Source organism: Cynocephalus volans, chromosome 1, assembly GCF_027409185.1.
Source record: "Cynocephalus volans isolate mCynVol1 chromosome 1, mCynVol1.pri, whole genome shotgun sequence".
Lineage (NCBI taxonomy): Eukaryota > Metazoa > Chordata > Mammalia > Dermoptera > Cynocephalidae > Cynocephalus > Cynocephalus volans.
The window spans coordinates 149,903,940-149,918,830 of NC_084460.1; the positions used below are offsets into that span (position 1 = coordinate 149,903,940).

The following is a 14,891-nucleotide window of genomic DNA, read 5'->3' on the forward strand; positions in this document are numbered from 1 at the left end:
TTTAGCATCTGGTTTCTTGATATTTCCTCTAAAATCTAAGCTCCTTGAGGGCAGGGACAGTTTTCTGTTTTGTTCAGTGTGACATGTCCAGTGGATACTTGATATAGCAGGCACTCATAAATTGTTGTTTAAAGAAATGAGCAAATGATGGGATATTTAACTCTGTAGAAATTGAAACCTATCCTTTATATTTTTGTAGCACATTTTGATGAATCTCTAAACAACATTCATCTTTCATGCTTACCACATATTCTCCTTCCCCCCAATTGAACACATTAATCAACTCTGTACGTCAAAAAACATTTACATATGATGATCAATAGATTGAAATATTCCATCTGCAATATAGCAGCATGAGACAGACAGCAAACGGATCCAAATCTCCACAATACAGATTTTCCTCTCTAATAACTACTAGAGAAGTAAGAATATTTCTTTACAACCATTTAAATACACAGATTCATTTCTGAGTTTTATAAAACTTTACATGTTCCTTATGCGTTAATTTAAGAATGGTATTCTCCCATCTCAGGACATGTGCTTTCTCTTTGTTGAAAGTGAGTGGTCATGTCAAAAAGCTGCAGCTGTTCTCAATTACAGCATTTGCTTTTAACCTTTCCTGGCATTGCAACTGACCACTGAACAGAGAACTCAGGGATTTTTTTACATTCAGGGTGTTTCAATATTTGAAGCCATACTTACTTTTTATTTATTTATTTTTAAAATCAGTCTGTGGCTGATCATGTGGGGGGTATGGGTTTCATGATCTCAGTGACTTGCCCTTGGGATCCCTGGATCTCCTCTCCCGGGATGACTCTGTGATAAGCCCACATTGTGACTGTGTTTCTTAAGGACAACCAACAGCTACACATTGCAGAGGATTATGGGAATAATGGTAGAAATATGACCAAAATTTATATATATAGTTTTACAATCATGGATTCTGTTCCTAAAAGAGGCAGCCATAAGTGACTACGGTTATCTGACAGCAGGACGTTTTGTCCACATCCTGGAAGATGAGAAGCTACAAGAGAAGAACATATATGCAGCCTTTGTAGTCACAGGATTCTTTCCAAATGGCTCTTACTTTAAGAGCACTTTCATCAAAGATTATCAAAAGTTATACTTCTCCCCACAATTGCTCTCTATTAAAGTTTAGTGCCAGCTGTCAGAGCTGTAATGTAAACCCTCATTACTTCTTACATGTTCTACTCTGGAACTAATAAGGGATTGTCAAAATTCTAAACACAGACAGAAGAGGGGGGCAAAATCACAGGAAAAAAGGTGGAAAGTTTTCATTGAATCTGTACTGACAAAGCGATCTTTGTGAAACTATTACCAATGCATTTCACGGAATCTAAGTACCTCGAGAGGGGGGAAAAGATCTAGGTCTCAGTTTATTTTGCACAGGGCTTGACTCCCTTTACTCTGGGAGGGGCTGACTAAAAAAATAAAAAGAGAGACAAATTGAAAAAAAATAATGAAATGTCAATAATCTCTCTTTAGAATCATTATGTGAATTCTAAAAAAAAAGTTGACACTGCATTTTACAAATTTTAAAATGCAAAAGCTTTGATAATATCTGAATAGTTAGAAGGAAAAAGCAGAAGTTTGAAAAATTGAAGGTGAATGTTCTTTACAAAAGCCAGATTATATAATATATCATCTTTAACAAAAATTGTTTAACAAAATATCATGTAGCAAACCATAATCATGGAAGGCTGTCTATATAAAGTAGTCTGACTTATAGAAATGAAATTTCAAGACTTTCTGCAGGGTCCTACCAGGCTTTACATTAAATTATTATAGCATTTCCACAGCAATCTGACAAGGTGATATTAAGACGCTAAAATAACTATAAATTTTATGTATCCAAAGTAACCAATATTTCACCTCTCACAGGAAAAGGGGCTAAGATGTTTCTTTTTCTTGGAAAATTCTGATTATATTAAAGATGGGTTTATATTTAATAGATATTTAGTGAGTGGTCTGCAAAGCAATGTTCTAATGCTCCTTTGGAAATGAAACAAAAAATGATATGATGAAAACAACTTCTTTCAAATAAAATCAGAGCTACTTTCCTTTCTGCGATTGAAATTGTTTTTCCATTTCTTAGATTCCCATAGTGAACATTGTCTTGGGAAGCTTAATACACATATCAACATAGTCTCTCAAAGGTATAAACTACTGAGTGGGCAAATTATTTGTGTTACCCCCAAAACTATGCATTTGGCACATAAATGCTACCTAAATTTCTATTTGCATCTTTGAAACACTGCACCAGAGAAGGCATCTAAAAGCCCGAAGAACTGTGTGTAATAATAGCGATAACAAAATAACTTGATACCTGAAAAGTGGATACCCTACAGCCATTTGATAAAGGATGACTGTGAACTGTTGGAACCTTAGGAAAATACTTTAATAATGACCTGTAAAATCATCTTCCAGGTTGGGCTAAAGAGAAGTAAAATACCTATGTAAGGAGGAAATGCTTTTCTATTTTTCTCTCTGAACAACAGAATTGATGAAATTATAAAACTAAAGTTAACCCATATAAGGTAAAAGAATCCATATTTATGAAAACACTGAACGTCATTAATTGGAATTCTGTGTGAGAAAGTTACTGTTTATAAAACTGCTGTTGCTTTTTAAGGTCTTTTATAGTGGTTCATTGCTGATCATTTCACTTGTTTTTTATTCATTATGAGGCATTTAAATGGTTAGATATGAATTTGTTCTACTCCCTAAATTTAACTACAGTCATATCTCTCCTAAATATGTTTGCAATTAAAATGTCTCTGACTGCTCAAAATAATCTGATTAGTAGTATATACAGAACAAAGAATTCACATTTCTTTCTAGTATCTTAAACATGCAAATCCATGGTTCAAATTTATACTGTTTGTTTTTATACAGACTCAGAAATGAACTATAATGCTTAAAGAAGTCACAAACCAAATACAGTCCGTTACTTTGGCTCTCTTTTCATACTTTAAAGGAGTTTTTACTTTAATTTCTGTTTAGATAGTGCATTGGCATAACTGGATTGAAGATTTCCAGTAATATCACATAGTAATTCATGGAAGTAGATTTGGCATATACTTCATACAACTTATACTGTTTCTCTATTGCCTTTATACTATTTGGGTGATTCTTAAGTGTAAATAATATACTAAATACCTAAAATAAAGTAAATAGATATAGTTAGCTCTACCTAGAATCCAGTAAAATGATTCAAGATATTTTCATTTACTTCCTTATTTATTTTTGATTTGCATGATTCCTTCAAGGCAAGGACATTATTTTTTGTTATTTCCTTCCAACTGTTTAACCTAATCATTTACAGAATGAATGTTAGGGTATAAACACAGTGGGAAAAATATAGACAGTGTTTTTTGAAAGGTAATATTTTAAATTTTATTTTGCTATTGTAGTTATTTTCTTGTTTTCTAAAACACACTTTCTTAAATCAGTTAAAAACTAAAAGTCTTTCTGGGTATACAATATAAAAATGTACATCCATAAATTTCAGGTGACTTTTGAGAAATCAGTGGAATAAACCCCATGGTATAAAGAACAAAAGACTTAGTCAAATACCAGGTGGGAGAAATCAAGAGTGACTGCTGTTTAGAAGAAGAAAAAGGAGAGCTAACAACAAAATAAGAGAGGAATTATCACCCTTGATTGAATAGACTAAAGGCTTAACAGAACTAAAGTGAAGTCTCTCCAAAAAAGAAAAATTCTTTTTGGAAGGAGGTGTGTAATAAATGAATAAATACATAAATACATTAAAGACAACATCTCTGCCTCAAGATATCTCTCAGGTCTAAGGTAAGACAGACTGTTGAAAGGTTAGTTTGTCATATCTAAATGTTTAAAAACAGATCGAAACAAGAAGATTAGGAAGGTAACACATTCCAATGATGCTGATGATTGACAGTAATGATGACATTCAAATAACTTTTACCTGGTGCTCAATACCATACAATGGGCTAACTAATACATCTGTTGGCCATTCTGCGAATGAGGAAACTCAGGCTTAAACTCTTTAGCCATAAAATTAATCAGCAGTATTCCTGGGACTTCTACATACCAGGCATCAAACACTAGGTGACAAGATACCTTTGCTAAAAAGAACAATTAAATGTAAACTGAAATTTAAGAAAAAGCTCAGAAAGTTTTCAGCATCGTGTTAATACTGCCATAACTTACATAAATTGGTGAGAAGACATAGAATCTTGTGTAAATCAAAAGCTTTATAACTACTATAAAGCTGTCATAACACATTTCTTTAATTTGTGCTGTAAAGTTATTTACGTTATTACTTAGCAGCATATTTTTTATTAAAATAAACTTGATTTAAAAACGATGGGCGTGCAACCGCTGAAGGCAAAGTGGAAATGAAAAGCTGTCATTTTAAACTCAGGGAAAACAATTTTTTTTTATAACAAGAGGTAAGAAACCTGATAATCTCAGTGCTGTCATTAAAGGGGGAATCAATGCTTTAAGCATTAGGTGTGTACATTTAAGGAACAAAAATATCAAACCTATTTCGGCATCTCCAAAAAATTGATTCTTGCTTTATTAGAGGTATGACCCTGGTAGCAACTGATTTCTTTATAAGGCAGAAAGATTCATCACAAATTCATAAAAGAGAAAAAAAGTATTCTCTTAGGTACTATTAAAGTATCATTATTCCTTTACTTCCTCTGTTTATGACTCTAATGAGAGTTTATATGAATCTATTAACTGATTGCAACTGTATGTTCATTTCAAGTTAACTAATATTAACATCTTTATTTGCAAGGCATTCTGAAAGGCCTAGTGGATTAAAAGATAAATAGTATGAAGTGTGTTTTCTCCAGGACTTACATTCCAAGAATGCATGGCTGACATAGAAATTTCCCAGTAATTAATCATTTAGTAAGTATATAATTCAATTAGACTCTGCTAGCTTCTAGGCCCGATGTTCCTAAAAAAGACATTAGTGGTCTCTCTCCTCAAGGAACTTCCAGTTTGAAAACAACTGGAAGGAAATGCTTCTGAATTCATTCAAACATGTGAACACCTTGCAGTTCTAGAGGGTGTTTTGCGATTGTGCATATAGACTCTGCAGATGCTAAAAACATTCTGCTGAGGTTTTCAATTTTCTCTAGCTCCTCCATCAGAGCAAGCAGAATCTTTAAATTACCCTGTTATTGAAACCTTGACAGCTGCTTTAAGAGTTTCTGCATTGACAGAGAAATAAGTGTGTAGTAAAAGCTGGTATTGTAAGTCATAAGTAAAACAAACATAATTTTGAATAGTCATCAAAGAGTCTAAATGTCTTCATACATCACATCAAACACTTTACTATTAAGCTGCTTAATGTAAAAGAACAAGGAATAAAGTTAGCATTCCACAATGCATGTGCAGAGATAAAGCACAGAGCAACAGATTCTTCAGTGACATTAATAAGGTATTCGGTACAGTAAGTCTAAACAAAGTTTGTATGAGCAGAAGTATTTATAGTAACCTCCTGCTATCTGCCTCAAATGTAATTAATTGACTATATAAAAAGCCATTAGCATTCTCATTTCTTCTCTCCAAACTAAACCAAAGCAGATAACATAATTCATTAGCCAGGATACAAAGGAAAAAATCATGATATTCCCTTGGTATTAACGCAAAATTTCCTTACACCTCCAATGTTAAAAAGAGGAAACTAGTGAAAAGAGTTATGCTTGGATGTAAGAAATATGAAGGATGTCCCAAGTGAAATAAACCCAACAAAATCTTCATTGTCAATGATTGAAAGCAAATGGCACATGATCTGGGTTCAAGAAGTCACTTTATAATTTTAATTTTTCTAATATTATCTTTTTAAAAAGGAGGTTTATTGACCTACTGTAAAAATAACTCAACCTGTCATTTGATCACACTGTCCACATCCATCAAGTTCACCCAGATCCCAGGAACATAGCCCAAATAAGGTTTAAGCTACCTACATGGTAAGTTGACAGACCTACCACACTTTTCTCCTCTTCAATTAAATACAAGAGATAACTTATTTAAACAAAGCCACATAATAAAATGATATATTAGAGAAACTTTTAGTAAACAAAGTCTGATGCATAATTTCTTACCTTCCTTACTTATCTTTACAAAACTACTTATAAGTGTAAGCCTGTGTATTAGTCTTTACATGTATTTCTATCTTACCAAATTTATTGTAAAAAGTACTCTTTACTCTCCTGGAGGTGACTTTTCCTGTGTTTCCAGTTTGCTTTGCATTCAATTCCTGTATGATACTTTAGCTGCCAATATTTCTTTCCATTCTCCCTTATTTTCTCCCTCTAAACACTCACTGAGAGAGAAAGGTGAACCATTTCCTAGTCTTTGTTTTCCTGTGTCCTATCTTCCCTATTAAAAAAAAAGAAAAAAAGAAAACAAAAACAAAAACCCAGCAACATAAAGCATCTTACTACAGAAAATTTTAATTGTCTATCACTCCTGTCCTCCTATACCAATAACTCCTTCCTTGCCAACATTAATAGCTTATTTTCCAGTTTAAATTATTATTAACTTAGCTCTATTTAATAAATCAGTTTAAAAATCTATGTGCCTACAGAGGCAGAAACCAAAATATTTTAAAACGCCTACACACACATTTTTGAACTGTGAACCAAACTAATTTATTAGTGATAATGTTCACTCTTCTCTTTCTAATGTTTAAAGCAGGATTTGGCACCTATTAGGAGATTAATAAATGTCAAATATTTAAATAAATGGTGAAAGTATATTTCTCAATACTTTTTCCTAATTCAAAAAAAGTGAACTGTTGTGAAAATAAACATTTAGAATTTGGGCCCTGTACAAAGATAACTTTGGTTTTATTTATAGTTCTGAATTTGATGGATTTTTTTGAATACAAAATATTTTTATTAATATGATATTTTCCTATCAGAGACTGTCACATTTTCATCATGTGATTCCTTGAACTTTAACTGTCTCAATTATCTATCTAGAGTGAAATAGATAATTCCAATTATTTCGTCTGAAGCCAGAAAATGACCAAGTAATGAAATTTAGATTCTCTTTAAGGTGTAACTGTGGCACAAACTCAGAAGAGAACACACTAATAGGTCTTCTACACATTCTGAGATTTTGAGATAATTATTTGATAAGCAAATGATAAACCTCACCTTCTAGAATGTGTAAGCAGTGTAAGGTAGTTAGCCCTTACACTGCTTATCCAAAATGTTTCTAAGTACTATAGCAATGAGTCCAAAACTCTCAACATAAAGTCTTCCATTATTAATTAACATTTCACATTATTAATTGTGAAATACTCAAAATTAATCTCTCCTTAACCTACGCTGATAAGGCACATTGTATACCTGGCAGAAAATTTATTGCTCTGTCTTACCTTAAAATTATTCATTTATGTATCTGTCTTCCATATGAGATTGTGAGTTCCCAGAAGGTAGATATGATAACTTATTCATCCATATTTCTTCTGTGTCTGGCACATTATTACTTTGTATTAATAGATGGTCAGAAACACTTATTGGATTAAATTTGCATATCTAAGATTCTTGACAATCCATAAATCAAAATTGTATTACATGCTACCCAGGTTAAGCTTAGTCATCCCAAAATATGACCTTTTGGGTAGTAATTCTCCTTTCTTAAAAATCTAGAAACAGAACAGAGTGGGAAATAAACTGATACAGATATGACTTATCATAACAGAATCTTCGCTACTTTGTTCCAATTCTCTGTGGCCCTGATCATCCTACAAAATACAATATTGCAGCTCCAGGAGAATTTATATCCCTGTGGAGTTTCCTAGCCTTTGTCACCATTAGACTGAATCACAGGAAAGCAGTTCAGGTTGAAGTTAAGACTGCAGCCTTTGGAATCACAGTGCCTGGTTTCAGATCTCAAGACCAGCACTAACTTGCTAAGGGGTCCAATGTGAGATACTTAACTTATCAAAGCTTTGCTCACCTCATTTTTTAAATGGAGATAGTAATAGTATCTACCTGATAGGCAATTTTGAGGAATAAATGAAATAGCCCATGGGCAATACTTAACAAATCAGCACAGTGTCTGGCATCTAGCAAGTGGCTAGTTAATAAAAGTTTAAAATTAAAAAATTATTTGCACTCTTACTACAGTGCTTAGAATGAAGTAAGTGCTTATTGGATAGTTGTTAAATGGAAAAGCTTTTTAATTACTTCTAAGCTAATCTTTCATGATTTTATTTAAAATAAATGTCATGAATACCATACAACACGAGCCGATACCCTAGTGATAAAATATAATTCAAATTGGAACATAAAGGCTATTAAGATTTCTCTTCACTCATGTATATAAGCAAGAGGTAGGTAGTATGTTGTTTCAATTTTAGAAATTTCAAAACCATTTTAGTAACAGATAGTTCTTTCCAAGGATTTAAATAACATGGAGAAGTATGAGGCTAGAGTGAACTGTTTGCTCTCGCTTATTTTTTTCTATAAACCATGTCTATAGTCAAAGCAAAATGCCATGTTCTGCTTAGATTTTTAAAAAGACAATTATTTATATAGGAAGTATATTTATTTATTCCACATGGACTTGAGAACAGTGACTTACTAAATGGCCATGAGTAGAATACCAAACTCAATTCTTTTGTCAGAGTGTAACAGTAAACAAAAATACTAAAATAGTCAAGATTCTACAGACTATGAGTATGTACATAAGTTGTCCTATGTACTTATACACTTAACATTTAAATAATAATTTTCATATGCTCTTAAGCATAAAACCTTACCTAACATTAAATAACAGATTTTGGGATTAAGTAGGATTACAATACAATATTTTATAGGTGATGTACATAATTTCATATAAAAATGATCTTTTAATTGATTTTACTTCAAGTTCAAAGAGATCTTTAATAAAAATCAACTTGGTGACAGAGTTCAGGTTCTGTTACTACATGAAGTATCTAATTTGCATTTCGACCTAAGGGGTGATACAGGTAATATCCTGAGCAGTAAAAAGGGCCAAATCATAGAGCAAAATACACTTAAAAAATACACCTGTATACATCAAACATTGAAGCATCAGCCCTGGGTTTTTAGATAAAGGAATCTTCCTTAAAGCACTAATCCTTCATAAGTAAGCACCTATTTGATACCCAGATGTCAGTGAAGAAAAGACTGTATTTTACAGCAATGGAGTAAATATTGCTGTGAGATAGATGAACACATACGAAAATAGTCACCACAGTATCTAATTCTTTTAGAATTAGATTAGCTGAGTGCTAAAAAAGTTTCTACCCTCTCTATAAAAGATTTTTTTCTTTCAGTTGGTCTAGAGTCATACTACCATAGTCATTAAATAACAGGAAAAACTTAAAAATGGTATATACGAGGTGCCTTCAAACAGTTCATGGAAAGATTCATATTATGTTTTAATTCAATTTTCCCACGAACTTTTTGAAGTACCCTCGTATAACACCCCTGGTGGGATGTAGGCCGACAGTGCATCATCAAACACATTAATATTTCTGCAACAAACTATGAATTATCTCAGCAAGTGGGATAAATTTAGTCCATAAAGAGATTCTGGTCCGTTTGAGTCATGTTTTGCTGCCAAGTGAATTCAGACTGGTTCATCTCTTTGAATTACACTATGACAGACACACAGGTGAGAAATACCACTCTATGGAAAATAAGGAAGACTCTTACCTTGGCACATGAAACCTTTTTCTTCATAGCCAGCATTGCAGGAGCACTTGCCAATGGGTACGAGCCATTCGCCTTCTGTACTGCAATACATCCTGGGAGGATCCTCCTCCTTAGAATTGTTGACGCAAGAACCTCTGACCTCCACCAGGGACTGGGAGTCCATAGGTACAGTGTCTGGAAACATAGCCAGATTCTTCACTGTAAATGGGCACTTTTTGAAGTACACTCTCACAGACACCAGGGCAACACAAGCACCAACATCTTGAAAAGCCAAATAAAATCCCTTTTTGTTGACAGGACCTACTTCTCTAATCTCAGTGTTGAGTTTAAGAATACGGTCCCCAAGATCCATTTGAGTGAAACTTTCATCAGCTGCGATGGTGTCAATCTTTGTAAACTGATGCTCTCGGAATTTGACCCCATGATCATCATCCGACTCCATGTAGTACAGGTTGAATGTCTCTTTGCAAGTTCCCAAAACCAGTGGAATGCTATTGCAGTCCCGTAGAGTGAACTTGAGCTCCACATAAATCTTCTGAGCTGAATTCCTGGGGACCCAGTTTGTCCTCAGCCAATTATTTTGACTATGATCCATGACATTGCACACCTGGTAAGTCCTGATGGGTGTGTAATGCTCATCAACACCACTGATCTCTTCCCACTGATGAATTAGAAAAAAAGAGAGGCAGAATTAACGAGTTAATCATAATGAATAATTAATACAAGGTAAGGGTGTCAAAGGCATTCCAGGAACTACAGAATAAATAGCCAGAAACTTCAGTGTTACGCATTAAAAAGCATGAAGTGGAGCATTTCCATTACATTCTTGTTTGTAGTTTTTATTATTTGCAAGGCTTTCTGAGTTCATTGACACAAAGTAATTTATAATTTTGATGAATGCATATGAATTGCATTGCAGTTTGTTGGATATTCAGGGAAAAGTTGCTTAGCAATTAACTGAGCCCAGCCGAACACTCCAGGATCAAAACCTCAAATCAGTTGTTTCCAATGAAACTGTGATATGGTTTTGTTGTACATTTTTTGTTTTGTTTGTTTATTTAAAAAAACACAAAAAACAAAAATTACCACTGCCTAGAATTCATCTTTATTAATCTTCTAATTTGGGCCAGATTTGGTAAAATAGGTATATGGCAAAACAAAGTGACTCTAAATGATATCATTACCACATATCTTCATGCATGATATTTTTAAATGTACTCAATCATTTCAATGGATACATGTTGGGGAACTATGAAAGAAAATGTTAAGTAAAAATATAAATATGCTTCATTTCCTTCAAAAAAATAAAAATCTAGGAATCGTACATGAAAAATACAAGATGTAGTGAACATTTCAATTCTTAATGCCTTTTACCCACTTTGAACTTTTACACAGGCAAGAAATATAAAATTATTTATTTTTGTTGTTGCTATAGAAGTTAAGGTTATCCTAATACAACTTTTCTCACTATAAAAAGTCTAAAAAAGTTTCAAGACTTTTTAGAACACCAAAGCACTGCTTTCTGTGACCCACAGAAGAGATTTTGAGAAGCTTTTAAATTAGCATCATATTGCCTGTGTTACTTATCATCCTAAAACTATTAGACCAACTGTTTCTGTTATCCCTATATCTATACTTTATTTTTACCGTGCCCAATTTTGCCTACTGCTTCCAGGACATTGTGTTTTTGTCCTGTCATTCTTGAATTTAAAGTCTTCTATGCCTTTCCATTACCTATGCAAGAACTTTCAAACTCTTTAGTTTGGCATTTGCATTTCTTCAAAAATTGATCCCAACCTACATGATAATTTTTCTAGAAGTTTGAATCAAGATTGGTGAATTGCATGCTCCACTTATGTACACACTATGTTCTTGCCAATGTGAACTGTTTTACTGTTTTCAAAAGCCATTTTGGATCTTCTGTTCTTTTTCTTTCTTTTGGTATAACACCAGTGAACTGTACTCTTTTCTCCTTTATGCCGTCCATAATCTTGCCATTCTTAAGAAAATTTCTGTATTATACAACGTTTATTACATGCCTTTGATTTGTAGATTTAATTCATGATACATACAAAGGTTAGTTTAGTTTTATTTCATATGCATACATTTTAGACCTGTTTATATTCTCTGTAATATACAGCACAAAACTCACTTTTTGGAATATGTACAAAAATTACTATTCCTTATATGTAGGAGTCATCCATGAGAAATAGAACAATAAAAGTTCTTAGTAGAGAATATTTTTAAATTTTGTAGATAGATAAATAGATAAATTAGTAAAATTCTTGTGAAGCCCACTATAAATGCATTCCTAAATTTTTGTCTGTTAAAGGAGGTAATTATTTTCATCAGAAAAAGCAGGTTTTAAACATTAACTAACTCAACATTTAAAATGTATTAACATTTTTCTATTTATATTTATTAAAGACACTTAGAAATTCCAATCCACAACTTCTAATCACAAGATGCAATAAAATATAAATTTATTAAATTGATGATAACCACAAGCAAAGAAACATGGCATTTATTTGGCCTTTAACCCTCACTAGGGAAAAATGAATTATTTACATTAGCATGTGTGACTTATCAAAACCAATTTGTGGACCCCACCAGGGTTAGAAACACACTTTAAATCTTCTAATTCTTCCCAGCTCACTTACCAACTTACAGTGAAAACAGAACAAGTAAAAAGCCCTACTTATTTGAAAAACCTTGATCATTCAGAGCCTAGAATACAAGACAGGCACTCATTTTCTGGAGGCAAAATTAGCTTCACTTCATTGTCACACCCAAGGTCTAACAAAGGGACAAATTGGGATTATTTTAGAAAATCCTACAAGTAATATGCAAGATAGATTTGTATCTCAATATAAGCAAAGACAATATTCACATTGTATTTTTAATAATCACCAAAGTACCATTTTCAAACATTCACTCAATGTATGTATTATACCAAGAGCTTTTAAGAAAAGTATACATGACAGTCTCAGTTCTAATGATTCTACACTGAGGTGCCTATAATAGTAAGGTCACATTCAAAGCAAAATTAATGTATAAATTTAATATCAGAAAAAAAGAGAGTGAACAGACTTGCCGCTCCAAAAATATCTGGTGTTAAAATTGGTATGTGAAATCCTCTTTATTATCACTATATTGGTTCTACAATGGCATTGTACAGTACAGAGCTAGCACAGATTCCATAGTATAAATGCTTTTTGTGGCCATCTTACTGAAAGGTAGATGATGACATTATTATTTGAAAATAAACCAACTGACTTTACATTTTTAAGTTATTTTCTTTATAAGGATAAATGAATTTGTACTTCTACCAATGAATCATTTGCAAATTTCCTCTGCTATGAACAGCATTTTACTAGACACCAAACAGAACATATTATGTAGAGATTTTTATAATTTGATGTAAAATATTATTTTAATTATAGAAATTTCAGTGTAGTTTAACATTTGGCAAGCTATCACAAGTCCTTGAAAGTGGAAGTATAAATTTCAAGAAGATAATGCAAATAGCACCAGCATTCTTTGCACATAAAATGTTGCAGAGAGCAATTATCACTTCATTAATTTGTAATGAAGACCAAATTGCCTGTAAGGGATGGTGGCTTGCCATCTCAAACCACTTGCAGAAACAGTAGATCTCTAACTCTAGCATGTGCTGAGAAATAAAATTGTTAAATGACCATTTTCTCAATAGCAGTAGCAACAATAAAAATCATTAATTAAAGCTGGTGATACCAGCACATTTATACTTGATAAATTTAAAGAATGCCCGTAGTTATCCATCTTCCTACCCTAGGAACATGATAAAGTACTGTTCACAAATTATTAGAGTTTTTACATTGCTGTAGTAATTGTCCTAGGTCAGACTTAGAAAAAGAAAATGGGAGATATATAGAATTGGTGACATATAGAATTTGGTGGTTTTCCTAGTCCGTAAAAAAATCTCTGCAACGGTCATCCAGCAGTAACATCTTCAGCAGAAGGGGATACTGACTCAGGAAGAGCTCACAGTACTTTCTAAAGTTTGAATTATCCAAAATCAGCAATTCTGATATTTAGCCTGGCTTCTAGATTCCTATTTTAAATTTTTATTATTAGACAACAGAGGCCAGGGCTGAGTTTCTTGTTTGTCTGTTAGTTTTTTATTTTTTCCAGATTATTGCAACTATAAGAAATCCATGTATCTAGACTTTGTCTCCCTGCAGAGTCCATTTTGAAATTCATTCCCAGGAGCAAAATCACAGCAAACCCTTACATCATCAAAAGTAGTGTAGGATATTATGGGGATGCTAATTTATATATTCTAGATGATACAATTCCTTGTCACTGGGTCAACATGTATTTTTGAGGGAAACATGTTTTTAATAATTAAATGGCATTTATCCTAATAATAATTCTGGTATATCCTAATTATACTAACTAAGAATTTATACCTACTGCTGATATTATTCTCTTGGATAACATTTTTAGCTAGTTGCTAAAAGGAAGTAAGGGGGGAAAAGATTACATTTTCTTTAAAAGAGGGAGAAGCTGCAATACATTTAGTGCACAAGCTAATATGATTTAGGAAGTATTAAGAAAGTGAGAAAAAAATAACTTCATGATTTACCTTTTAAGACTTAAAACATTTCTTAGAAATTTGCAGATAACAATAAAAAAGAAGATAATATCAATGATATTCTTACATTTACAATATTACTTTTTCACTTCAGTGGTTAATAAGAAACACATGGTTCTGCACTTTACAAAATGCTAATGATGATTAATCTTGCAGCCAATAATTGTAAGTGATACTAAGTTGGTTCATGTTATTTCTTGCTTCATACATATTCCCTATTTCCCTGTTTCTTTTTCCTTATACATACTCATATCTATTTCAAAACTCAGTGTTCATCCTAGAAATATTTGAGCATTTACCATGCACCAGCATTTTAAGTATGCATGCATAATCTCTTACAGTAAGGCTGTCACTGTCAAGTGTCAGGAATAGACATATCTACAAAAGTCAATATATTTCTATTTATTCATGAGTAGCTTTTCTTAGCTCCTGCTGGTCTTAAGAATACACACACAGGTACATACTTCTAAAAGTATTATATAAACAGATGGGGTAATATAAAAGAGTTGAGACAGATGAGAAATAGAACTTGTGTG

General features: G+C 32.7%; 1 protein-coding gene across 1 annotated transcript in view; it reads right to left on the minus strand.

Annotated features, from left to right (window-relative positions):
* Window positions 1-10,329, minus strand: part of EPHA3 (EPH receptor A3) — a 264,085-nt gene extending 253,756 nt beyond the window's left edge. Inside the window, exon 1 of the mRNA XM_063079677.1 lies at window positions 9,720-10,329. Coding sequence (XP_062935747.1) covers window positions 9,720-10,314 — 595 coding nt within the window. The 5' untranslated portion in view covers window positions 10,315-10,329. The remainder of the gene's footprint in view (window positions 1-9,719) is intronic.
* Window positions 10,330-14,891: the final 4,562 nt, after the last annotated feature.